The sequence below is a fragment of the Rhinolophus hipposideros genome, assembly GCF_964194185.1.
Source record: "Rhinolophus hipposideros genome assembly, chromosome: 23".
Lineage (NCBI taxonomy): Eukaryota > Metazoa > Chordata > Mammalia > Chiroptera > Rhinolophidae > Rhinolophus > Rhinolophus hipposideros.
In genome coordinates this window covers 25,591,085-25,616,823 of record NC_138069.1, presented here as the reverse complement: position 1 = coordinate 25,616,823, position 25,739 = coordinate 25,591,085, and the positions used below count along the sequence as shown (strand labels likewise).

Sequence of the window (25,739 nt, the reverse complement as noted above, 5' to 3'; positions counted from 1 at the left end):
CAGGCAGCGGATGACAAAATAAAGCCATGAGGGCACTCTGGGGATCTGGGATGCTGGCAAGAACCTGAAAACAAGTTCAGTTGAATATTAAGAGAGAGTTGTCCTCTTGTTGATTTGGGCCTCCCACTGCTGTGGGGAGTGGCAGGACCATGGAAAAAGCAGAGGGTCTCTTCCGGGCCTATTTGGTTTCCCGGGTTGCTGAAGACACTATTCTTTGATGGCTGTTACAAATAAGGGAAGCTGACCCCAGAGCCTGCTTCCTTCCCAGCCCCTGCATCTCTCACACCCAATCTCCTTTTTCGTCAATTTTAGGATCCAAGCTAAGGTTTCTATTAATTCCCCCCCCCCCCCATAATATGGTAATGAATGTTGCCGTCCGCAGAATATTTTTCATCAGGCATAGATCATGCTTGTTTTTCTTTGTATTTGACTTTTGTTTTTCCTTTTTTTTTCTTTTCTTTTTTTCCCTTCAGTTGGCATGGGAACCCTGAAACACCAATTCAGGGAGGATCCATGAACCACATCATAATGCTTCCCCATGGCGTTCAAGTGCTTTGATCTGTTCAAAGTGCGTACAGTTCTCCCTCGTGCAGGGAGATCTGGAAGCAGCCAGCCTTGTTGTTTTCCTGCCTGATAGGCTCTACAGCTCACATGATTCCAGAGGTATAAGAACCCTAGAGACCAGTCCAAACCCCAGAGAAAGGAAGCGTCTGAGCCAAGGTTACACAGCAAGTCGGCAGTGTACACAGGACTCAAATCCAGGTTTTCACACACTGCTGGATGCTGTGTGACCTTTTAGGATCAGCTCAAACTCTTATGGCCCTTTGTTTGTTCATTGGTGAAATCGGATTGCAGTCTGCTCTCTTTCCCCTAAGGAGTGCTCCGAGGTTAAGGGATTCCGGTGATTCGTTCACATAAATGGTGAACGTTTCTTTTAACCCTAAGACTCCAAACATGAGTCTTGCGGATCAATGTTCATACATAGTTATTAAACAGATGGAAAATGAAAGGGAGCAGTTACATGTTTATGCCTCAGAAGTAGATATGATGGATTACTATTCACCTACTCAGCTCTGAAACTATTCACCCATTCGGCAGCTGTCCTTCAAACACTTAATGCCTAGTTAAAGCCATGGCAACTGGATTAAAAATGGGTTAAAAAGGACATCAACCTTGGCCCTGAAGAAAGGTGAAACCCAGCAAACAAGACAGTCTTGTAAGAAATTCACCACCGCATGACGGGTTTCAAGCGGTAATGGCTGACCTAAGGCACTGGGCTCTCCCTTGTGAGGGTACAGCCAGGACAGCCTTCCCAGAGTTCAGTGGCTTGTTGCTTGGGGTTTAAAGGGTGACTAGGAGTTTTAGGCAAGCATAGCCAAGGCCCAGAGGTGTATTACAGCAGGGTGTTTTGGAGTGGTTGCTAGTCGTTCAGCACTGTTGACACAAGATAGAACTAGTATTTATTAGGTACCGTATGCCCTGTGCTCGATATTTCACAAGCAATTTTTCATTCCATGCACATGATAAGAATTGTTATTAACCCCATTTGACAGCTATAAAACTGAAACTCAGAGCTATTACATGGTTTTTTTTCCCCCCAAGGTTTCACAGGTGAGGGGTGGCAGATATAAAATTCATGGATGTGTGACACCAAAGCCTGATTTCATTGTCACTACTCATTATGGTCTCTGTTAAATAGGGGTACGTGGGGAAACTGAGGCCAGGGTATTGGACCAGAAGTGAAGTAAAGAGAGGATTCATGAGTTGCTTAAGGTCACATGGCTAATCAGTGACAAAACTAAGGCTTAAGCCCAATTGTTCTATTTCCATCTTTCCTCTGGACTATGCTGTGGCTCACTGATTAGGGACAAATTAAGAGACCAAGATAGAAAGAGTGTCAGAAAAAGCATCAGCCATCCTCCTGAGAAACACCAAAGATCTTGTGTATCTCCTCCACTGCTCTGCTTGTGCTAGATTTTCCCGGAAATCTGTGCTGGTGGGGGAATTCTGAGTATTTGTGGATAACAGATGTGCATATTTTCTTGGTCTAGTGAAACGAAGAGAAAAGGTAGAGGAGTTTGGTCACAGGGCCAGCCCTCAGCAGCACCAGGTCTAGTCTACAGGACTCTCATCTGTTCCCGAATTCACCGCCGCCATCCTTTTGCATAAGCTTCTATTTGCTTCCTATCCACCATCTAAGTATGTTCCCTTATCAGGGAGCAAGCACCTCAATTACCAGTTATATTAGTCAGCTTAGGCTTCCATAACAAAACACCAGAGACTGGGTGGCTTAAAGAATAGAAATTGATTTTCTCACAGTTCTGGAGGCTGAAAGTCTGAGATCAGAGTGCCAGCCTGGTTGGGTTCTGGTGAAAACCCTCATGCTGGCTTGCAGATGGCTGCCACTTCACTGTGTGCTCATATGGCCTTTCGTGTGTGTGTGTGTGTGTGTGTGTGTGTGTGTGTGTGTGTGTGTGTGTAGAGAGAGAGAGAGAGAGAGAGAGCACGCTCTGGTGTCTCTTCTTAAGGGCACTAATCTCACCATGAAGTTCCCACCCTTATGACCTCATTTAAACTTACTTTTCTCCCAAAGACCCATCTCCAAATACCATGACACTGGGGGTTAGGAATTCAACATATGAATTTTGGAGTGACTCAATTCGGTCCATAGAACCAGTTCATTGAATTAGTGTTATGCTCAGAAAGACGTGCCCGTATTGGTCAGAGATGCTAAAGAGGGCAAGTTGGAAACCAATGGATGGCGTTCTAAGTGTGGGGCCACAGGCACTGGGCCCGCAGGGCAGAGGTGGTCAGGGCTTCTGTAAAAGAGCCAGAGTTTCAATAGTCATGCTGTTTGGGAGATGCTCAGAACCAAACAGAAAGAACCCTCTCCAGGACAGTGGGCTCTGCTGTGATGAGCCAACATCTGTCCACCCTAACCTCCCATTCATTGGTCTTTGTTTGGCCTTCTAAGCCACAGAGAGTATCCTATATAATCCTTTTCCAAAGATGGCTGTTTGGATGTCTAGGGATGGAGACGGAGCCATACACAGTCCAAGACTTTTCTTCTCAGAGCCTCCCACCATTCCTCAGTGGAAATGCTTTCCAAATCCCGGAGCGTCTGAACATGGCCTATGAGTAAGGCACCACTATTCCTATGACTTTCCTGTGAAGGTCAAAGGCCAATTACCCAAGGTAGATGAGGCCTTGTCACTGGATTTCTTTATATCTGTCAGAACAGATTTGGTTTTGTCAGATAAAGGCTTGAGGCAAAACAGGTTCTGCTGCCTGAAAGCGGCTGCAAACTCCCCACGCCCAGTCCTGCCACCTTCCCTATTATATATCAACATCTCCTCAGCTTCTCGATGCAATTTGGCTCTTATTTTTGATGCTAACTTTGCATGTTACATTAAAGATCATGTATTTCAACTTGCCTCGTTTTAAAACAGATCCGGGGCTTTTTTCTTTAAATAGTAGTCCAGAGGCTGGGTGTTATTCCTGGGTGGACATGCAAATGGGGGTTATCCAGAACCAGCTTTGCAAGGAGGCAAAAAGGGTGCACCGCAGGAAAGCTGCCAGTTTGGCCGGTGCTTTCCTGGAATCTGCCAGTTCTTTCTGAAATCACCAGTAATGCCTTGTTCTGGGGCAAACTGTTGGGAGGACTGGTTCTAAATATTGTTAGGGAGCCAGGAAGAGTAGAATGAAGTCTGCTTGGTGGTCAGAAGTCCTGTGTTAGAATTATGACCTGGCGACTAAACTCACTGCAAACGAAGCCCTTCGTGTTCTCTGGGCCTTAGTTTCACTGACTGTAAAGCAGAGGTTAAGATAAGTATTAGTAGGCAATTCAGTAAAAAGATGGACTATTAAATTAGGAAAATACACACTCTACCATCCTCTGAGAAATGAACAAAACCATTAGCATATTAAAGGACTTTCAAAGTCCTGAAAAATAGAGCCCCCCCACCCTGCTTTGTTTAATCCAGCATTACTAAATGTATGACCATGCAACCTTCTCTCATCACCCAACCCCTAAGGAAAACCTGTCAACAGCCTCCAAACTTCAGAGTTCCAGTAGGGAATGTAGACTAGATGGATTCCCAAAGCCCTTTAAAAACGCACCCTTTGGTGTCCACCATGTAGAAGTGTCACCTTTCTGTGTCATTGATATCAGGTAACTTTATTCTGGTGGAGGATTATTCTAGTAATTGCTAAATAAAACAATATCCGTGTATAGAGGACCTTTCGAATATCAGCTAGGAAACGTCAGTATTCTGTTTCTGAAATACGTTTTCCTGGTCTGACAGCCTTCTCTAGGCAGAAACCAGTGCACTTCTTTAAACACATCTTCCAGGGCTCCCAGGGAACCTCCATCCAAATCTTCCAACTCACCATGTTAGCTCTCCACCTCTGTCATGACCTCTTTTTCTTTTGGCTATTTTACCCATTCTCATCTACAATCCCGAGCCATCCACGTTTACAGTGCCCCCTGGACCTTTCAGATACTTGTGCTCAAGGCAATATTAAACTAGGATCAACTCAGTCATCTCTCTAAGGCGGGAAAGCAAAGAGGACATCTCAGAAACTGTCTCAGTTGCACATGTCTTTAAAAAGTTATGTTCTTATTAACCCTCTTTTTCATCCTACAATTCACTTTCCCAGAGCACTGCATTCCTCAAACACTTTAGTCAACATTGCCCTACATTTCACTCCAGTAGCAACTAAATATACAGTTAAAGCATTTTGCCTTCTCCTTCCCAAATAAGTACAAGACCAGATTTAAATTTTATTTTATTTTATTTTAATTTTAAGGCAGCTGACTCCAAGTAAGATGTGGAGAACTAAAAGGAAGTGTGTTGGCAGATGGCAAAAGGAAATGAGTAGCAAAGTTGCTCTATTTGGGGCTTTTGTTGTTGCTGTCATTTTCAGATCAAAGAAGCTTTAGATCTAGAGATTTCCTAACTAAATTACAAAATCCCATTAAGCGAGTTTTTTTTCTCCATACCCCTCCTTTCAACAAGAACACTGGATTTTCTGATGAAGACTCTGGAGGGCATTTCCAAAACAGCTTGTCTTCACAAACAATTAAATGGAACACACAATAATAGCTCCCATTTATTGGACACACGCTACGCCAGCCCCTATGCTATGCTATGCTAAACACTTTCCAAGTTTATTTCCTTCAATCCTCATAACAACTCTAAGAGGAATGTATTATTACTGAAATTTTACAGGATAAGAAACCGAGGCTTTGAGAGGTTAAGTCACTTGTAAAGATTGCACAAGATTCAAAATTAGGAAAGCGTTTCCAAAGTCCCGGCTATTAACCATTATGCTGTGTTGGAAATATTTATTGAGCATCTGCCGTAAGTGTTTGGGTTACAAATACACATAACCTTGTTTTCTCAACCTCAAAGAGCTCAGGGGCTTGACAGTAGATATGACCTTTTTCAACATACAAAAGGTAGAAAGTCAAAAGCGACCACAGAAGCAGTACAATAAAAGGGAGCTAGTAAAATAAAGGAAGAAGAGATTAGTTATAATTGAAGGAATAAAAAACAGTTTCATAGAACAGTGGTAATATTTGAAAAGCCCCTTGGAAAGTAGGTCTGGTTTCTATATTTTAATGTTCTGCATTCAATCCATCACTAAGTCTTGTTGTTACCACCTTGAAAAATATATTACAAATATACCTCTTCTAACTCCTCTGCTACCACCTTGGACCATGCCACCATAATCTGTCATGTGGACTATTGTAAGAGCCTCTTAGCTGGTCTCTCTGAGACCTCTCTATGGTGTATTGGGTTACTGACATCAAATGACATGCTTATGCCCTTTGCCATGTGACTTTATAAACCCTTTTGGAAGGCAGAGTCTATTTTTCTGCCACATGAGTGTTAGGTTTGGTCACGTGCCTTGCTTGAGCCAGTGTAATATTAGAAGACATGACCAAAAAGAGGCTTTAAATATACTTGCATGATAAGGCTTTGCCTCTTGTGTTCCTGTGATCCTCCATGAGAATAGCAGGGTTTTTTTTTGTTTGTTTGTTTTTGTTTTGTTTTTGTAGCTGCTGCTCTTTTACTGTCACTCCCAAAACAAAGATGCATGGAGCAGACCTAAACTCTCCTGGAGTCAGCCTAATCCAACCTAGAACAGGTGAACTGGAGTCAATTTGCAGATTATGGCTGTTAAAAGAAAAACAAGTTTTTGTATAAGCCACTAAGATTTTAGTGTTATTTGTTATGCAGCAATACTTGACTGACACACACTATTTTCACATCAGTCAATCACTTTCCTCTTCTCCATGGAGGAGCCATAGTGATCTGTTAAAAATGTAAATCAGATTACCGACTCCCAAACTGAAATCCCATTAGTTATTTTGATTGTATTTAAAATCAATCTCAATTTCTAATCATGGCCGAAAAAAATACATGGCTCAACTCCTTGTTCAGTATGCATTAACGCCACTAGCCTTCTTCTTGGTTTTTGAATACACAAGTTCACGCTCACTACAAAGCTTTTACATTCCTATCCTTTTTGTCTGAGAAAGTTCTAAAGTCTATATGCTGTCTAATAAGGTAGCCATTAGTCACATGTGACTTTCAATTTAAATTTATTAAAATTGAATAACGTCAAAGATTTAGTCCTCAGTCATACTAGCCACATTTCAAATGCTCAGTAGGCACATGTTGCTCAGTGGCTACTGTATTAAACAGAACAGATGGAGAATGTCTTCCATCATTGCAGAACATTCTATTGGTCATAACAAAGCTTAGTTCAAATATCACCTCTTCAGAGAAGCCTACCCTGACCACACATGTAAAGCAATTCTCTAGCATACTCTTTGTTCCATAACTCTTATTTGGCTATATTTGTAGCATTTAACAACTATTTGAAACCATTCTATTTATTTGTTCACAAGACTATAGACCTCTAAGAGTGCAGGGCCCTTGTTGATTTTGTTCTTTGGACATCCCCAGGGTCTAATAAAGAGTGGGTGCTCAGTAAGTACTAGTTGACTGAATAAATGAATTAAGTGTTAGCAATTGGTGGTGAGGACTATGCCAGGTGGAAGCAGGAGCACGAACAAAAGCAAAGCAGTGAGACATTGAGAGGCATGTTTGTGGCAACCCTGGGCAACCTACTTCAGCTGGAACATAGAGTGTACAATGTTAAAAAAGACTCAAAAAGTAGGCAGACTGAGATCATATTATTGAAAGTCTCAGATCCAGGGCTGATTTTGCACTTGAAACAAGATGGGGAACAACTGAGAAAATTTTTTTTTTTTTTAAAGACAGAGAAATTTCATGATTAGGAACAGTTCTCAAGAAATTGAGCTACCGGCTGTGTGGCAAGTGGATTATAACATGGAGAGACTAGTCAGAAGGCTGAAGCCATAATTCAGTGAACAAAAGAAAAATGGGGACAGATTCAAGAGTCATAGTGGTGGGGAAAAATCAACACATTACATGTATTGGACAGAGAGGTTGTCAGACTGAGGAGGCAAACCAGACACTGATATATTAAGCCTGAGTGATTCAATAGAAATAAAGTGAGGAAAGAGCAATGGGACTGGCAGGAAAGATGCCAAGTTCTATATTTGATATGTTGAACCCAAAATGTAGATGCCAGCTACTAGGGAGAAAAATGGAGCCGAAGGGGGTCATATGGAGCCCCAGAGGTGATGGTGGGGAGAATACAGTGTCACAAAGCTGAGGGTTCTTAGGGAGAGGGGTGAAGATTCTGATAGGCCTTAGGCTACAAGAAACAACATAATACAGCTGGATTTGCTGATGAGCAATCCATTGTAATCCTAAAGAAATTAGTTCATTAGAATAGTCAGAGCAGAAACCATGTTTTAAGGTATTCAGGGTGACATTGGAGTAAGGAAAAAGAGGTAGTAAGTGCTCTTAAGTAATGTTCCCAAAGCTAATAAACTATCTGGATTCTGGACTCTATGTTGACCTTTCTGAGCTTTTCACATCCCAACACGCCTGTTTTTCAGTGTCTGGAGTACAGATGAAATTGGGGGCTTGCATTAGATGCTGCCTGCCCTCCCTTGGAGCTGTGACACTGCCATAGGTTTTACCAGACAAGTTATTGATGGCTGGAGATCATTCTGCTTGCTTCAGAGAGACTCTGCCCTAATTACCCACCTAAATTAACAAATTCAGTTTGGTACTGAGCCAAGATGAAGTTCTTCAATGTAACATTTCCTTCGCACATAATTTAAATCTCAGAATCATGGACTTGGAAGGGGATCTAGAAACCATCTAGTCCATTTCCCTCCTCTGTGAAAAAATGAATATATGGACAAACGCGCGCACACACACACACACACACACACACACACACACACACCTCCTACCATCCTTAGAAGCAACAGCAACAATTTTTGACTATGCTGGAGCCAGGAAGAGGAGGATAGCCAATTCCATCACGGCTCTGTTAGGAGTGCCCTAGGAAGCCTTATTCTCTGCCTCTGCTATGCTCAGTGGCTTCCATATCCTGTGGCTGTCTTGCCTTGGCAGCAAATGCATCTTTGTCAGCCCTTGACTTGTACAAACAACATGGTGGAGAAAAATGCCAGCATTGGCCCTAGGACAACTGAGTGACCCGATTTGCAAGGAATTTTCTCAGGACCCCTCATTCTCTCCTGCCTAGATCCAAATTCTCAATCTAACTTGTCCGTGTGGCTGGTTTTTCACATTCCACAAGGGATTTTCCTCTTATCTGGGTCCTTTCCAACTTTTATATTTGAGCTCAAAAGTCACCTCCTTGAACACACGATGCAATATGTAGGTGATGTATTATAGACTTGTACACTTGAAACCTATATAATTTATGAACCAATGTCACCCCAATAAATTTAATAAAAAATAAAAATAAAAAAGTCACATCCTAAGAGAGGCCTTCCATGACCGTTTAATCTCAAGTAGGTATTCTCTTCTCTCATAGTGACTTGTCATCACCTCTATTTATGACCCTAGTAATGATCTCTATTATTTTTTTTAGTCTGTAAACATATACAATATATGCTCCATGAAGACCAGGATCATATCTATTGTGCCCCAGCGTGCCCTCAATGACTAGCAAAAAGTGTGGAACATGCAATGGTTGCTTGTATTGGTCAGGTATTACTGCATGAGAAACCATCCCCAAATTCAGTTGTATAAAACAATGAGCATTTACTGTCATGCTCACAGGTCTGAAGGTCAGCTGGGACATCTCTGTTTTCAGATTTTAGTCTGTGAATTGATTGTGGTATCTCTGCTTGTTGTATTTCTCTTTCCTCTGGGGCCAGCAGGCTCTCTGGGCCATGCTCTTCTCATGGTCTCTGCTTGAAACATGACTCATACTATCCCAGTTGCCAAAGAAAGTCATATGACTAAACATAATGTTAGTGGATCAGGGAGATATAATCTTCCCAAGGAGTTTGGCGAAGAGATGGATAATTACCAAACAATAATCTAAACTACCACAATGCTCCATAAATATCAATGATTGAATAAATGAATGCCCTCCCCTAGATCAGTTGACTTTTCTAGCCAAACCACTTACCAAAAATTGCAATCCTGTGTCTCATCAATATTAGTTTTAGAATTTTAGTCTACTGTGAATCCATGACCTAGTGTGAAAGAACCATGCCACCCTGTTCTCCTTGGACAGGAACTAACGTCAGGTCTCTGCCTGTTTAACGGAGGATAAAACCTCTTTCGTTTGATCCTGGCTCTCTCTGTTCTCCCTCTTGAGGCACAGGGAAGTCTTCATTACTGCCCCAAACTAGAAGGGATGGAACCAATTAGAAGAACCTACCATCTGGTGGTGTGGGATTTGTAGATCTGCAGCCAAGATTCCAGCTGGGACTGTTTAAGAGTTTGTGCACAATAGCATGAGTGAGTAGAGCAGGGAATATCTTGGTCACCGGTGGAGAGTATAGGTGCCTCAGAATCACCAGGAATCTTAGTACTGATAGCCCCCCAACGTTTTGTCAAAGAGTGGCTTATAGGGACCACTCCCCCCAACCCAGCCACTCTGTTTGGGTGGACAGCAACTCCTAACACTGCTCCAGGAACAGAGATTTGCTCCTGGTTGGGCAGGGATTATCAGTCTCCTCACAACTTTGAGTAAATATGATTAGTCTGCATTGATTTCAAGCATTTTGTCTGCACTGACCTCTGATCTTGCTTTATCACCAGAATCCCTTCTATGGTCTTGTTGGTTGCTCTTTAGCTGGTTGACCCTTGGTCTAGCTCCAGCCTCTCTGAATTTTCCCATCTGAGATGTGTCATGGGAGGACATCTGTAATTTTTTGCCTACTGAGCATTTAATCTTCATTCTTTTGATAATAGCATCCTGATTTCCTTTGGAGGAACTGCTCCTCCTCCATGTCCATGTAGTTCGGATGGGCTGATGGACACCAGCCATCCCTTTGATCTTTCTCACCTCCCCAAGCTCTAAGAATGGTCATGTGACTAGGCTTAAGCTAACCAAAATACCACAATATCCTGGCCCCTGTGTCATGTTTAGAAATAAGCATGTGTCCTGATTTTTATTCAGTGACATCAGGCCTAGGACTTTTGTGGAACTGATGAGAAAAAAGAAGTGCCCTTTCCACCAGACTTTGAGATGCGCAAGTGAAGGCTGGCCGTACTGGGATCTGACATGTGAGATCTGACATGGGACGTATATATGTCTACGAGTAAAGCCAATTTAGAGAAAAGCTAAGCCTGAAAATCTATAGAATGTATCTTAGTCCTGCTATCATTCAAGCCCTTGAATTCGCCGCAGCTGTCAAAACCACCTAGTTAGTTAAGTTGCTATCACTTGCCACCAAAAGAATCCTGACTGCTCACCACCCAATGGGGTTGCCCCATTGCCTCTATAAGCAATGATTTCTTAAGCCAAAGACACTTTCTGGCCCACATATTTAGTCCAATTCTGTGGATTGAGTCATAAGTAAAAAGAAATGCTTTCAGATTTAGTGTTGCTGCATATTTGGACCCAGGGTAAACATAGCCTCCTTAAGATTTCAATTTTCCCCATCCACAAAATAGATTCATTCATAGATAATGGCCACCCTCATGGGAAAAACACTAAAGATTAATTAGTCACATTGTACTTATGGTACATTTATGTTAATGGAGAAGAAGCCTAGTTAATTATATTACCCCATTAAGCATTTGCCTAACATTTCTGATTTTTCAAAGCTCTTTCATATAAGTAATGGCATTTGCCTGTTCTAATACCCCTAAGAATCTGGTACTATCACCCCATATTATACATCTGGAAATTAAACTAGGCACAGAGGTTTCTCAAGGTTATATAGCAAGTGAGTGCCAAAGTTGGCATTGCACAAATTATTTCAATTCCTGTGTATGCTAATTATTCTATTCAATTTTGTTGGAAATTGTCCTACTGGGCTATAATGATCTTAAAGTCAAAATAATATATACAAATGATTAAACTTTTAATGAGATGATCGTCACAGAATTATTTTTAAGAAAAATTCTGGAAACTAGATATTCAATAACAGGAGACAGATTAAATAAATTAAGGTACATATGTACCACCGGCTTTTAGGAAGACATTAAAAATGAATGTGTAATATTCAAAGTAACATGTGTGTTATAATAAGTAAAAATCATCTTTTAAGACAGTAATATAAATCAAGTCTTAATTTTTAAATTGATATGTTCAGAAAAAAGATGGGAAATTTACCCTGATGACTGTAATTACACATTTTATTTTGTTTAGTATCTATATCCCCATGGCTTTCTATAATACGCATACCACTTTTGTACACAAAATGAAAATGATTCTCAAAAAGTTCATTTCCATTCTACATGATGAACACACAGAGACAGGCTTAACCATTGGGTGTCAGTTTCATTAGCCTCCAATTGCCTCTTTAACCCCAATTTCACCTGCATCCTCTTGGGGGGGATGACTTCCCATGACCTTGGGCTTCCCGGTGCTCTCTGGACAACAAGCTGTGACACACCAAAGTCACAAGTACAGTAGGCGGTGAAAAGAGATTTCCAGTAAACTCAGCACCCTGCTCTTCACGACCGCAGCTGGCACAGGCCACCTGACAGTTCAGAGGGCTGTGGCCCTGTGACAAAGCAGGGAGTGCTGACATCAGGGGAGGAGGAGGGCTGCTGCCCAGGGAGGGAAGCTTCAGGATCCACAAGGGAGCGGGCGGAGACAACAGTCAATGGCATGAAGAAAGCCCTCTCAGCCCACAGGTGTCTAGGGATAGAACCACACACTCCCCACTCCCTCTGAGAGCTCAGTTTCCTCACCTATGAAAAGAGGAGAATGTCAGTACCCACCTCATGGCATTGTATGGCGTGGAAAGTTGGTTTGAAATCAACTATCCTTTCCTCCTTCTCATAATAACCACACATCATTGGTATAAATATTACCTTCACATGAACAAAACTGAGTTTCAATAAAGGAGAATTGTCTTGCACAAGCCATGCAAAGCAGCAAGGGTACAGCCAGGCCTTGGACCAGAAATCCTTTATTTAGGAAACGGAGCTGTAGACCTCATTTAAGTCCCTTACTGACAATAGTCCAGAAGGAGCTGCAATGAGCTTTTGATTTGACTTACAACTAGTTTTCACTCCCATCACTTTCCAGCAACACAGTTTGACGCCGTGAAAAGTATACTAGATAGTATACTAGCCTTCCACAGGAATTTACAGTGCGGCCTGCTAGAACTCTCAAAACTTATGACATGAAAGCACTACTCTGTAAACAGCAATCCTGCAGGCTTATTCTCATCACTGCCACTGAAGTTACATAATATACAGCTATGCCTGCATTCATTCATTTATTCATTCACTCATTCATTCATCCATTCATTCACTCATTCAACTAGCACCACTGCACCCTGTTCTCGGGTGGAGATTGTGATGAAAAGCTAAAGAAAACGAGGCCACGGCTCCCAAGTTGCTTAGTCCAGTCGGGCAGATAAGACAGGTGACTAAAACCCAGGGCTGAGTGTAACACCTGCTCTGGGCAGGTAAAAGGGCTGAGAGAAACATGAGGGTGTGAACAACAGAAACCAAGGAAGACTTAATGGAAAAATGAAGTTAGAGCCAGCACTGCCCAGAGGGACTGAATTTCGACAGGGAACTACGGGAGGAACAGTTTGCAGGTGCAAGTGGAAGAAACAGCGGTGTGATTTTGAGGACCACTGAGGTGTCTGGTTTGACTGGAGACCAAGACAGAGTGCTGTGTGGCCTTCCCTGTGGATGAAATAAGTGAGGACCCTAGCTGATTCCCTGCCTCCACACACATGCTCCCCAGATTTCCAGGCCTGGTGCTGGATCAGCCTCCCACACTCATGGGTACACCCACAGGCACAGCACAGAGCCACATACAAGTCAGCCCTACACGCAATCACCAGCTTCCCCATCCCCCCAGCTTCTGTCCTGTCCCCATCCATCTGCCCATGCGCCGGACTCCATCTCAAGCTGGAGACAAGAGTATAGGAACAAAGGTCATTGCTACATTCGCAGAAAGTCTCCAGGGAGCGTGAAAGTGGCAAAGTCCCTGGAGCATCTGATTCCCGGTGAGACAACAGAAACCTGAATGTGGCCCTTCTCTGCCTCAAACCCTTCCGTGGGTTTCCCACAGCTCTTGGGTTAAAACTCAAAATCCATAACAGGGCCCACCAGGCCTGGCCCTTGCCACCCTCTCCAGCCCCACACTCCCTCCACCAATTTTCTTCACCACCTCTGCCCAGGAAGCTTCTAGAATATTCCTCATCGAAAGCCTTGAGCTCTCAGCTCAAACAGCTATTCATTCCTCTGCCCAGAGCTGGTTCCTTTGTAATATGCTTCCAGGGAATCATGGCCCTTTCTTTCACACCTTTACCACAACCTGTAATGATACACACATTTGTATTATTATTTGACTAACAGAATCCCTCACTAGCCAGTAAGCTCCAGGAGCACAGGGCTGCTTTCTGTCTTTGTCCACGGTAGTAAGCACTCCATAAATATTTGTTCAACAGTGAATGCATGCACCTGAGGCCCACAGTCAGCTTAACACCCATGCTTTGACAGAATGTGCCACTTGGTGGTGGGGGCAAGTTCAGAGCTTTCCTTCAATTCTCAGTCTGTTTAGTGATTCTCCCTCCAACCAAAAGCTGGTACAAGAGCTTCTCCTCGTGATTGTTAATCCCTGGAGTTTTCCATACAGTCTCATCACAGAAATGCAGCCCTAGAAGAACTCTTGGAGATCACAGGAGCTTCATTCTACAAATAAGCATTGGGTCGCTGGGGAGGTACTTCTCCAATGTTACACATGAATGATTTTAAGAAGTCGGTCCAGCGTTTGAACCTATGTCTTCAAATCTCAATCTAGTATAGTTTTCACAGCATCGAATTTGGTGTGTGTGTGTGTGTGTGTGTGTGTGTGTGTGTGTGTGTGTGTGTGTTTATGTCTGTGTATGTGTCCTCCAGTCCACATCCTACCTGCCTTTCTAAATTCAATCTAGATGTCCTTGTTTTATGAAACTTGGTCTGATTCCTCCATCTGGAAGTTTTCCTTTGCTCCTCTGAATATGTGTGTGTGTGTGTGTGTGTGTGTGTATTTCTTCTATAAGAACCTAAGCCCCTCAAGGGGAAAATCAATGCTTAATACATTTTATTTTCTTCAGTTCCTAGTGTAATGCCGTATAAAGGCAAATGGATTTTATCTCTTACATCGACTTTAACTCCAACCGATTTGTAGTAGCTGCCTAGAATGCTATGGTGAGAGGGAATTTAAGGCCATGTCAAGAGTCAGTGGGAAAGAATTCTGTAATCAATGAGTGCTGTCTGCCAGGGCATAGATGGGGCAGTGATGGCCCATATGCTCCATAGAGGGCGATACTAAAAGTGCTTTGAATAAAAATGCATGATGTTACAGTTTTTCAAATGTCCTATACCTTATCTCGAGTATCTGAGAGGAGGACAGTAACCTCTCCCAACTCAGCAGAAGTCTTCCAACTAGTCAGAAGAAGTAACATTCACACACATTTTCCTGCACACGAAGAGCTTATGATGATCAGTATTGTAACAAGAACCAAGAGCCAACCACAGATACATATTGAAGACAGCATGTCTTATGGTGAGGGCACCAGGTGAAAATGGAGGAGCCACAATCGGATTGTAACATCAACCAGAGAGAGGCAGAAATGCAGATATCTGAGAACGTAGTGAGGATGCAGGAACAAACTGAACTCTCCACCTTCCCCAAACAAATATGTGCTGTAGTGGTTGGGGGTGGGAGGTGGGGAGGAGAAATATTGTGATTTTATCCACTTAAAAATACCTTCCTCTCACTTCACTGCCCAAACCTGCTCTACCCGTCAATGCTCATTCCAGCTGCACATCTTAAGATTTCTTCATCTGCAGCCATGTAGTTCTGCCTTGGAAGTCTTAGCTCTTAATTCTAAACTTTATGATGGCACTTCTTGTGGTGGGCTTTTGTCCTGCTGTTTCACTTTTTTGTGTCCACATAGTTATTTATCTTGAAAGCGTGAAAGCTCACTGAGTTTAGGAAACCTCAAAGGTGGCTTCAGATACTAGCTTTGGCTCTTTTTCAATGCATAATATTGCGAAGACATGTAACCTCTCTCAATCTCAGTCACGTCATCTATAAAGTGGGGATAATAACCTTTTAAAATTGCTACAAAACTTAAATAAGACAACCTATGTGAAGTATCTGCCACATAGTAAGTCTGCAAAATAATCCATGTTTACCCCACCACCAGTCCTCCATGCTTTTTATTACTATATACAGACTAACTTTTTTTTTAATTTATTGGGGTGACAATTGTTAGTAAATTTACATAGATTTCAGGTGTACAATTCTGTATTACATCGTCTATAAATCCCATTGTGTGTTCACCACCCAGAGTCAGTTCTCCTTCCATCACCATATATTTGATCCCCTTTACCCTCATCACACACCCCCCACCCCCTTACCCTCTGGTAACCACTAAATTATTGTCTGTGTCTATGAGTTTTTCTTTCTCATTTGTTTGTCTTGTTCTTTTTGGTTTATATACCACATATCAGTGAAATCATAGGGTTCTCTGCTTTATCTGTCTGACTTATTTCACTTAGCATCACCCCAATCAGAATGGCTTTCATCAATAAGACAAATAGTAACAAGTGTTGGAGAGGCTGTGGAGAAAAAGGAACCCTCATACACTGTTGGTGGGAATGCAGACTGGTGCAGCCGTTATGGAAGGCAGTGTGGAGGTTTCTCAAGAAATTACGAATAGAATTACCATATGACCCAGCAATCGCTCTCCTGGGTATCTACCCCAAAAATATAAAAGCATTCCTCTATAGAGACACGTGTACGCCAATGTTCATTGCAGCTTTGTTTACGGTGGCCAAGACATGGAAACAACCAAAATGTCCTTCAATAGATGAATGGATAAAGAAGTTGTGGTATACAGACTAATTTTTTGAGAGCCGGAATTGCATTTCTTTTCTGTCCTCATCTATTTGTTACAAATTGAAGATACTAATAGAATGAAATAATGAAACAACAGACGCACAAGGATATAAATCAGGTATTTGGGCTGCTTACAGGTGTGGGCAAGCAACTTACTTTGTTACATTGGCCACACGTGTAATAGGGAGTGTTTGGTAAACTTGAATTTATGCCTCATACTTAAAGAAAGCAGCACTTCTCAGCTCCGGACAATAGAAACGGAGCAGAAATGTGGTTCCAGGGTTGCCTGGTGCCCAACATTTTTTCAAGGAAGCTAGAAATCTGGATTTTATGTCAAATTTTAAAAAGCACCGTGCAAGTCAAGCAAAACAAATCTGTGGACTCTTAGTTTGCCACTCTGAAAGCAATGAAGGATATTCAGGCAAGAGCTAAGCAGACATTTCCCTGTTGCCAATGCCCCAAATCTTGTTAGAATGCCCTTGGGTTTCCTAAGAAGGTCCAGGACAGAGAGAGTCCCCCTCTAATTAAGCACACTCCTTTCCTCTGATTGCTGGTAAGGCTCTCAGCATCTTTACTCCGTGTGATTCCCTGGCTCCCGGAGACATTTGTTCATCTGTGTTAGAGGAATAGCCCTGTGACAGATGTTTCCGGCATCACCAAACAATAGATATACATGGTCTTTCTGGACAGCAGTTCACATTCTGTTGGGACAGTTGACGTATAAACACACAACACGGCAACATTTAAGGACAAATCCACTGGGGTTTAAAAACTCAATGATTTCAGGAGCCAGGCAGGGAAAGAAAATGAGAGAAGTGGGCTGCTTGGGAAGGAAGCCATCCAGACAGGACACTGCCAGCTCCATCCTAGCAAATCTGGGATTTACTATTGTCAGATCTTTTGAAATTTCAGAGAGAGCTGAGATACCCAAATTTTGATGTGAAATTCCATGATTCTCAAACTCTGTCCTAAAACTGGCCTGTGGATGGCCATTTGGTGATCCCGTCTGCAGTACCTGATCAATGTTCAGTGAGAGGCCCAGCCATGAAGTGCCATGGGAAGTTAGAGCAGGGGGAGAACAGAACTCTACAGTGTCCTCTTTCCCTTTGCGTTTGCCATTCCCTCATCCCTTTCCAGCCACATCAGCTTGTCCTCCTGGAAAGCTTCTATTTATCGTTGGAACTCAGTTCAACCACCACCCTCAGAATGGCCACTAACACTCCCTACAAATTGCTGCTATAACACATACAACATTACATTTTATTATTATTTTTTATAGGACAGTCAGCCTTACTAGGGATAAGGTCCTCTGGCGCAGGGAATATGTCTTCCTTTTGTCTGCATTTCTAGAGCCTAATAGCATGCCTGGGTTTGGTGAAGGGCCCAGAAATGCTTGCTAAGGGAGTAGAAGCCTTTTCATATTCAAGAGTTCCTCAAAGTTTGGTTCCCCTACTAACTACTAGAAAATCCCTATAGGACCAATTCTTGAATATTCTGATTCAGGAAGTCTTGAGTCCACCCCTAGGTCTTGCTTTAAAGAAACTCCCTGGGTAAATTTTATGTGCACTGAAGTTGGAGGACCTCTGGGCTAAACTGTAACCCCCATAAGGAAACAGGCTGTGTCTCCCTTGCTGGCCATTAGATTCCTAGCACCTGGCACAGTGCTTGGCTTGAAGTAGGCATTTGGCATGTATTTGCTGAATGAATGGATGGATGGATGAATGAATGAAAAGGTAGGAATTAAATTGCATCAGTGCTCCTCAGACACTAATGGAAGGCCAATTAGTAATTCATCTGTCCCTTTGTTTATGCTCACCACAAAGGCACCAGGATAAGCTGGTGCTAACTACCATCTCTATGCATAGTCTCCCAAGATCTGCCCCTGTAAGCTTGGAAGAATGCTCAGAGGCGATCCCAAGGCATTTGGGATTGCTGATTGAATGACTTTGTCCCTTTATGATGGCAGACAAGGAAAGTGAGAAAGAGTGAATGCAAAGAAGACACAAAACTCTCATTCTGGCCAGTGGTACTTGCAGTACTCCTTTTCCGTAGCTCCTTGCTGTAATTAACCACTCTTTCTTTCCAATCCCCTGTTGCTAACACATCTAGTAGTAATAGTTCCCGTTACACTTCTCCCTTCCTTTCTCCACCCTCTGGTGGAAAGATAATGAATAGCAAAATACACAGGAAATATCAAATGACAGCAAAAATTATGAAAAAACAAAGATTTGGGGTTTTTTTGGAGGTAAGATTGGGGCAGTTAAGGTAACTACTAGGCGAGATTTTGAAAAAGCACCTAAAATTAAATCAATAAGAGACTTTTCTTGTTTTTCCATAAATGATTAATTACTATATCCTACCTAAAACCTCTCTGCTCCCTTTGACATTTTTTTTTACTCACTTCAAATTGGGACAGATGTACAGTTTCCCAGACCAATGGACCACATGACCATAACCCCAGAGGACTCTCTAGCCTCATACGGATATTAACAAGAGAATCTTCCAGGCAGGTTGGGTATTACAATGCCACATTACCACCCAAATTGCTCCATACCCCCTGTGATCCTGGAGCTAAAGAGAAGAAACTAAAGGCCTAAGCACAAGATACCGTTATTGCTTCTCAGACAATCCCCTTAGCAGTGGCCCCCACTGGACTGTCAGCTACTTTGAGCAAAGGCCTCTTATTATCTCTTTGTCCAGTGTCCACCTTGGTTCACAACATGGAAGAAACATTTGAAGAATAATCAGATTCACAGAAACCTGTACACTGGTATACGGCAGGAATCAAGTTCAAGGACCCAGATCCATTCATTCCAAGTTTACTAACCACGTGGATAATATTGCCTGTATCATATTTCAATCTCTCGATAAATGGCCAACAACCCTATTAAAGATGAAGTCTTGGGTTGTTGAGATAACAATACAGAAGCGTCACCTTTGGCCTCAGAACATTTCCTCCTATTTTTGTCTTTTATTATCTTGTCCTGCCAGTCAGCATCTTGACACCAGGATAGCAGTTAACATGTCTTTCCACCAAGCTCTGCTGTAGACAGATCTTAGCAATCTGAGTGGATACACACGCTAGCCATTTCTTCTTCTTGATGCCCTAAGCAAGTAATCCTTCTTGAGTAGTGGACCCTTTGGAGAGTATGACAAATGCTATGGGGTCCCTCCCATGAATACGCATGTGAGCGTATCCACATGCGTGCAAGGGATTATCCATAATGTCAGGTCCTTGTTAGATAGATAGACGCCCACACACAGATCCATCGAAATACCCTACTCTAAGCCATATCGGAAGGAATGGGAGGTTAACTGATGACCAAATACCTACTCAGTATCATTCTAGCTTTCCATAGGGATGATTTCACAGAACTACCACTTAACAATCAAACTTCAGCTCTTTTTTATGGGTAATGAGTAACACAGTAGACAAGATTTTCAACCTCAGTGGTACCAAAAGGCAGAATTGCTGTTTTGTTTGTTCAGTGGGTCACTCCTGTACAAAAAAATCGCAGCTATAGTTTGAAGCACTATAAGGTTTTCTTCTTAGATGCTTTATTAGGCTACTGACTTACAAGACCCACACAACTCCCTTTTGCTTCTTGGGTAATCTCAGTAAAATTGATCAGGTTACCATGGGGTTGGTGTATCTATCACAGTGCCCGGGGACATGGTTCTTAGGGTCACCATTTACTTTCTGGGTGACCTTGGGCAAGTTATATAACCTGTGGCAACCTTAGTTTCTTCATTTCTAAAAGAGAACATAGTGTTGTGCAGAGCTCTTGTGAGGATTAAATGAACTAACACATGAAAAGCAATTAGTACATTGCATAGACCAAAACAGATGCTCAATAAATGGTAATGAATGTTACTGTAACTGTCTATAAAGTACTTTCAGTTCCTGACACTCTTTAAGTCCTCAACAAATGCAATTTGGTATAATCATAATTCTGGGAATTTGTGTCTACATTGTCTTCTTACGTGGTCTTTGGGATAGGGAGAATTCTGAATTCTCATTTTGAGCCCTTAAAGCACGTTCAGCTGAAATCACTGAGAGCCCACCATAAGAAAATGTGGGAAGAGATGAAGGAAATATGGTCTGTGACTTCTAACATCCACAGCTCAGCAGAAATCACCAAGTCCAGAGTCGCACACAAAACCTACGGTGGCAATTTAATCCAATTTTGGATTTTAAATGGTTCTTGCCCATTCAGCTCACACTTCCATATCATAATTTCCTACTTGAGCTTAATCCCTGGAGGGAAAATGTCTCCACTGATTAATTTTTATGTTTTCATCTGTCATAAAATGGCAATCATGCAACCACACAGTTTCCTTTTCAGTCCTAGGTGTCAGAAAAAAACTCGGGATAGTGTTCGTTGCCCCCATTCTATAACACATTCAATTCAGATGTCAGAAATTTCTCTCTCCCACCTCCTTCTTCAGGTCACTTCTGTTCTGGTTTATGCTCAAAGGTCATCCTACAAAACATGTCTTAGGCCATCAATCATTTCAAGGCATTTTGGAAATAATCAAGGCGGCAATTTGTAAATAATTATCGGTCATTTTCATAAACGGGAAACCATGTATACAACTTCTCATGTGTCTTTTCTTATCAAGCTACAGGGACACTTTGTTCTCTTCAATGGTGGAAGGGAAAAGGTGTAAGCATTTTAAATCACATTCTCTAAGTTACAACCTTTAATTCGATGTCTCTCAGAAGTTTCCTATGTGCGAAACTTTCAGCTGAACCAGAAAACCTCTGGGAGGTAGAAGAGATGCTGTCAATCCCAGTACCCACCATGCTGGCATTTCAAGTTAGCTGGCAGTGAAAAAGCAAACCCATTCTATGAAGCACTTCAGGGTCTAAAATACCAACTGATGGAATTACTCAAAAGGCCCTGGACATTTTTCTTGGAGGGTTTTCTCTTATGAAGACAAATGACAACTCAAGTCATTTTTGCACCACCACCACCTACCCACAGGCCCTCCTCCCATTGGTCGATCGCAGAAAGAAATCTCAGAAATAGAAGCAATTACTTACATCTATAGGTCATCTCAAAGCTGTCGCTGATGTTCACAATATCAATCTGGGGGAGGAGTTTTGGGGGTTCTGTGAGTTGCGACAAAGCAAATCTAAATGCGGCATGTTCCTGTGACTGCTGATTTGGAAATAATCCCCCTAAGAGGAGAGAAAAGGCAACACGGTATTTGGGCTAGAGACAGGTTTTATTCTTCACCCCCAGCCCGTCCCGGATGGGCCCTTTGCTTCTCCCCACACCAAATGCACTAGTTGTAGCCTTTAGTGGTGGGATGACAGTTCAAATAGACGCAACTGGGTGCTGAGGCTTCAACTTCTGCAGATGAGCTTTTATGGGACAAGGGCCTTGACTAGCTGTCTCTCACTCTGCCCACATATTTGACTGTGCACCCCTCAACTCAGCTCAGGTCAAGAGCTGAAAACAAGAGAACTGTGGCATTGCCCTTGCCTCTCCCTTGTGCAAACCACTTAAATGGCCTATGCTCTTGCATGCGCATAAACCCTCACTGTGTCTGATGTGTCCTGTGTTGAGCCCATTTCTCAGCACAGAGCCTTCAGGGGGTAGTGCTAACCAATGTTGTACAGTGAAACCAACTCTGGGAGCCTGTGGGCTTCTCTGGCACTATACCCATTGGCTTTGACACTTTTGGTCTTTCACCTGCCAGGACCTGTGTGTAATTGAACTATCCTGTCACCTCTCAGATTTATTATTCATTTCCTCTGAAAACTCTTGATGTTCCGCAAAGCAAATCTTTCACACTCATGAGCCCAGCTCCCTAGGAATGACTTGTTACATAAGGGGTTGCCGTGGTGTGTATTTGCATGGTAGAAACTTGGGCTTTAAAGACATGGGGACTTGAGAATGTTAAGAGCATATGAACATTCTATTCTAGTAAAAAGCACAAGTAAGGCTCCTGTTGAGGCTCCAGGGCCAAGAAACCTGAGTGTGTGGCTTTATATTTACGATTGACATGTAAATGAATCCATATGAATTAATATACATTCCTCGGAACTAAAATCAGCTATTTCCAGACTCTGAATTATAATGAATGTTTACATAGAAGTTGATCTCAGATCCGACAGGAATCATGGGCCCAGGATCATGCATTTCTAACTTCTTATACAGGGGGTACGTGTTTATTTTTAAGAACCAACAAATGGATTGTAAGGCTTTTCTTAGAGATTGTGCAAGGAGAGTCAAGTACTACTTGCTGGTGGTGGTATTTTTAGTATTTGTTCTCTAATTTAATGTTTCCACCATTTATTTGAAAACAAAACTATGGTTGTACCAGTTGAACAAGCAAGTTGGAGCTAAAGCTGATGAAAATTCTGCAGAGGCACACGAGCAAACATATCATATACACCCCTCTGTATTTATACCCATGACAATACATACAAATACACTTGATGAAAGCAAGTCCACATAGCTCAACCCAAACATTTCCAATCAGCAAAGTATGGGCAATGCCTAAGTACCGACACAAACAGTGACATGCATAAGAACAAGTGATTTACACATGTTCATATGCCTCCATTTTAAAGAGTAAAAACAAAAACACCCTTCTTGATTCCGATGCTCCCCTTTTCCCCCCAGATGACCACACCCCAAACACTTCCCAGTCCCCTTCCTCCACCCCTGCAATGAATGAAAGACAGGGGGTGGGGATGAGGAAGTAGGCAGCTACAGGCTGGGCTGCAAGGGAAGTGTCTCTGAGATGAGGCAGGAAGTTTTGTTTTACGTGTGACACTAACACACATACACAGACACACTTCGGAATGTAGCTTAACAGGTGTCAGGAAACAAAGCAAGTTACTTCATGGCTATTCCAACCATCCCTGGAGCCAGCCCACTAAGGAGACCAATACTGCAGCACATGTGTGCCCAACAAAATACCACCTGCACTGCATCCCCCCACAAACACACACTCACACAAAGAACACAAACAACCAGTAATGGGAACTTCCCCTCATGGAGCTGCGTCCCTACTGGGGGAGAAAAAACAGAACCCAAATCAACCCAGATGCCTCCAACCGAAGCATGCGGGGTTCCGGGTCACACCGAATCCCTGAGCCCTTGTGGACACACGTTGTTATCACGTTGTTATTGGTGTAATTGCTCCTGTTTGTTTTGCTTTCACCAGTCGTTGTTCTTATTAGGGAGAGCGATGTCTATCAGCTGCCCCATGAATACAGGGAGGGTGGAGGGTCCCTTTAGAGAAACAACAACCAGGAAGGGAAAATGGGGAACAAGGCATGCAGCATGTTGAAACGTGGCTCCAAGTTGAAAGGATGGAGCCCAGTCCTGGGGAAAGCGAAGAGGAGGGGAGAGGAACGTGTGTCTATGTGTGTGTGAGAGAGAGGCAGACAATGTCTGTGCATGGAAAATCTAAGAGGAGGGGGGTGATCGAAGGGATGGAGAAAAGGAAGGCTGGGAAGTTCCAGGATCCCAGGAGTAGGGGCCACCAGCCCAACACGGCAGACAGCAGAGAGAAGGCTAGGGGCGTCCAGAGCAAGAGGGGGAGCCCCCTTGACTTGGAGCGGGGCCTTTGGCATTATTTCAGTGGCTGCAATAAACCCAGCATTCTTCACTCCTTGTCTTAGAGGGTCTCTTTAAAGAGACCTGCCCCAGCTAAGAAATCACTGCCTCTCTCAAAAATGTATATACATTTCTAATACACAATCGCACACATAATGCATACACCACACTTATTTATATAAGTAAGTGAATCAGGCACCATCTACCCAGCAATGGAGTTAACTACTTCAACACCCACCATCTCTTTCCTTGCTGTGATTTTTTTTTTTCCTCCAAAGCACTGGTTCCTCCATTTCACACGCTCATGCCTAGAATGTGAGTGGTGTGTGTGTACCTGTGTGTGCGCGCGCACACACTTCCCTTCTGCTCCTCATCTGATCAAGGGAAGCCCCCTCCCTGTGCTGTGGCCCAAGTCTCCCATCACCTCACCGCTTTGGATAGCCAAGCACAGCCCGTACTGGGCGTGGGGGGTGGGGGGGACACAGACTGCCCCCCCATACACACACACACACACACACACACACACACACACACACACACACCTGGCCAGACCCACAAAGTCCCTCCCCAGGCTACCCCTTTCACTCACCGATCTGGATGTTGTTGGGGAAATTGGCACCTACTACCGCGCCTAGGAAACCGGTGCAGAAGAAGGCAAAAATGTGCTGCATATTCCTTTTTGCATTGGCGAAAAGGAAGCCCAGGTCCAATCATAGATTTGGTGTTTCTCCCCCTTCCCTTTATTCCTCTCTCTGTGCTGCCTGTTCTTTTCCTCCTGCAGTTGTTTCCTTCCTTGCTTGCTTCCTTTCTTCCTTCTGCGAGGTTTGTCTGTTTCCCTTGGAATCCGAGCACTTAAACTGCAGCGTTAACACCAACTGACAGCCAGATTAACTGAGCACGGAAAAGAGGAGCCGTCCTCATGCTAGCTGGAGCGCTCGCTCCCCTCTCCTCTCCTCGCGCAGCCTGCCTCTCTCTCCCTCCCCCTCACATTCACACAGGCGGCAAGCTCTGTGCTCATACCCACCGAGCCAGCTCAGAGTTTCACTGCCGACCTCCTCTCCCTGTCACTCCCTGACTCCCCATCCTCACCTTATCCTCCTTTCTGTGTGCAGGGCGGATGGGTGGGTGGGTGAGTGAGGGGGTGTGATACAGGGAGCTTGGCCCTAAAAGGGACAACCCCCGCTGTCCCCTTCACCCTCCCCCGCCTTTCTCAGCTCTCTGCCCCCCTCCCCCAACCCCCAGCCAGGCAGATGCTTCTGGGAATGTGGGTTCAGCTGCAAGTCAGTAGGTGGCAGGGGGTCCCCAAGATTGTCCTCCATCCACTCGCTGCTTGATCTAGGTCACTTTTTCTAGGAGCGAACTGGCTGTGCTGGATTTATCTCCTGCACTCCACTGGCCCAATTATTCCTACAACTAATTCCTGAGGGGAAGACCCTAGAAATCCCTCCTAGGAGCTTTAAAGGAGAAAAAAAACCTTTCCCCCTCCTAATAGGAGGAATGACAGAAAGACAACCCTGAGGGTCTGGAATGATTGGCAGGTGCCTTGACTTGGACATTTGGAAGTCCCCCACTGTCTTTACCAGCGGAATGGGTGGTCTCTTCAAGCCTAGGCATTGAAAATGGGCCCCCTGCCCCTTTTCTCTGCATTCCACAGGAGACTAGAGCATCAGAATGTGTGGGTGTACAATGAAGGCG

General features: G+C 43.4%; 1 protein-coding gene across 2 annotated transcripts in view; it reads right to left on the bottom strand.

The window, feature by feature from the left end:
• Window positions 1–25,030, bottom strand: part of GRIA1 (glutamate ionotropic receptor AMPA type subunit 1) — a 283,850-nt gene extending 258,820 nt beyond the window's left edge. Inside the window, exons 1-2 of one of the 2 annotated variants that reach the window (XM_081034833.1) lie at window positions 24,634–25,030; window positions 21,512–21,649 (exon numbers count right to left, since the gene is read on the bottom strand). In XM_081034833.1, coding sequence (XP_080890959.1) covers window positions 21,512–21,649; window positions 24,634–24,715 — 220 coding nt within the window. In that variant the 5' untranslated portion in view covers window positions 24,716–25,030. The remainder of the gene's footprint in view (window positions 1–21,511; window positions 21,650–24,633) is intronic. The other variant, XM_081034834.1, reaches the window with a different exon arrangement.
• Window positions 25,031–25,739: the final 709 nt, after the last annotated feature.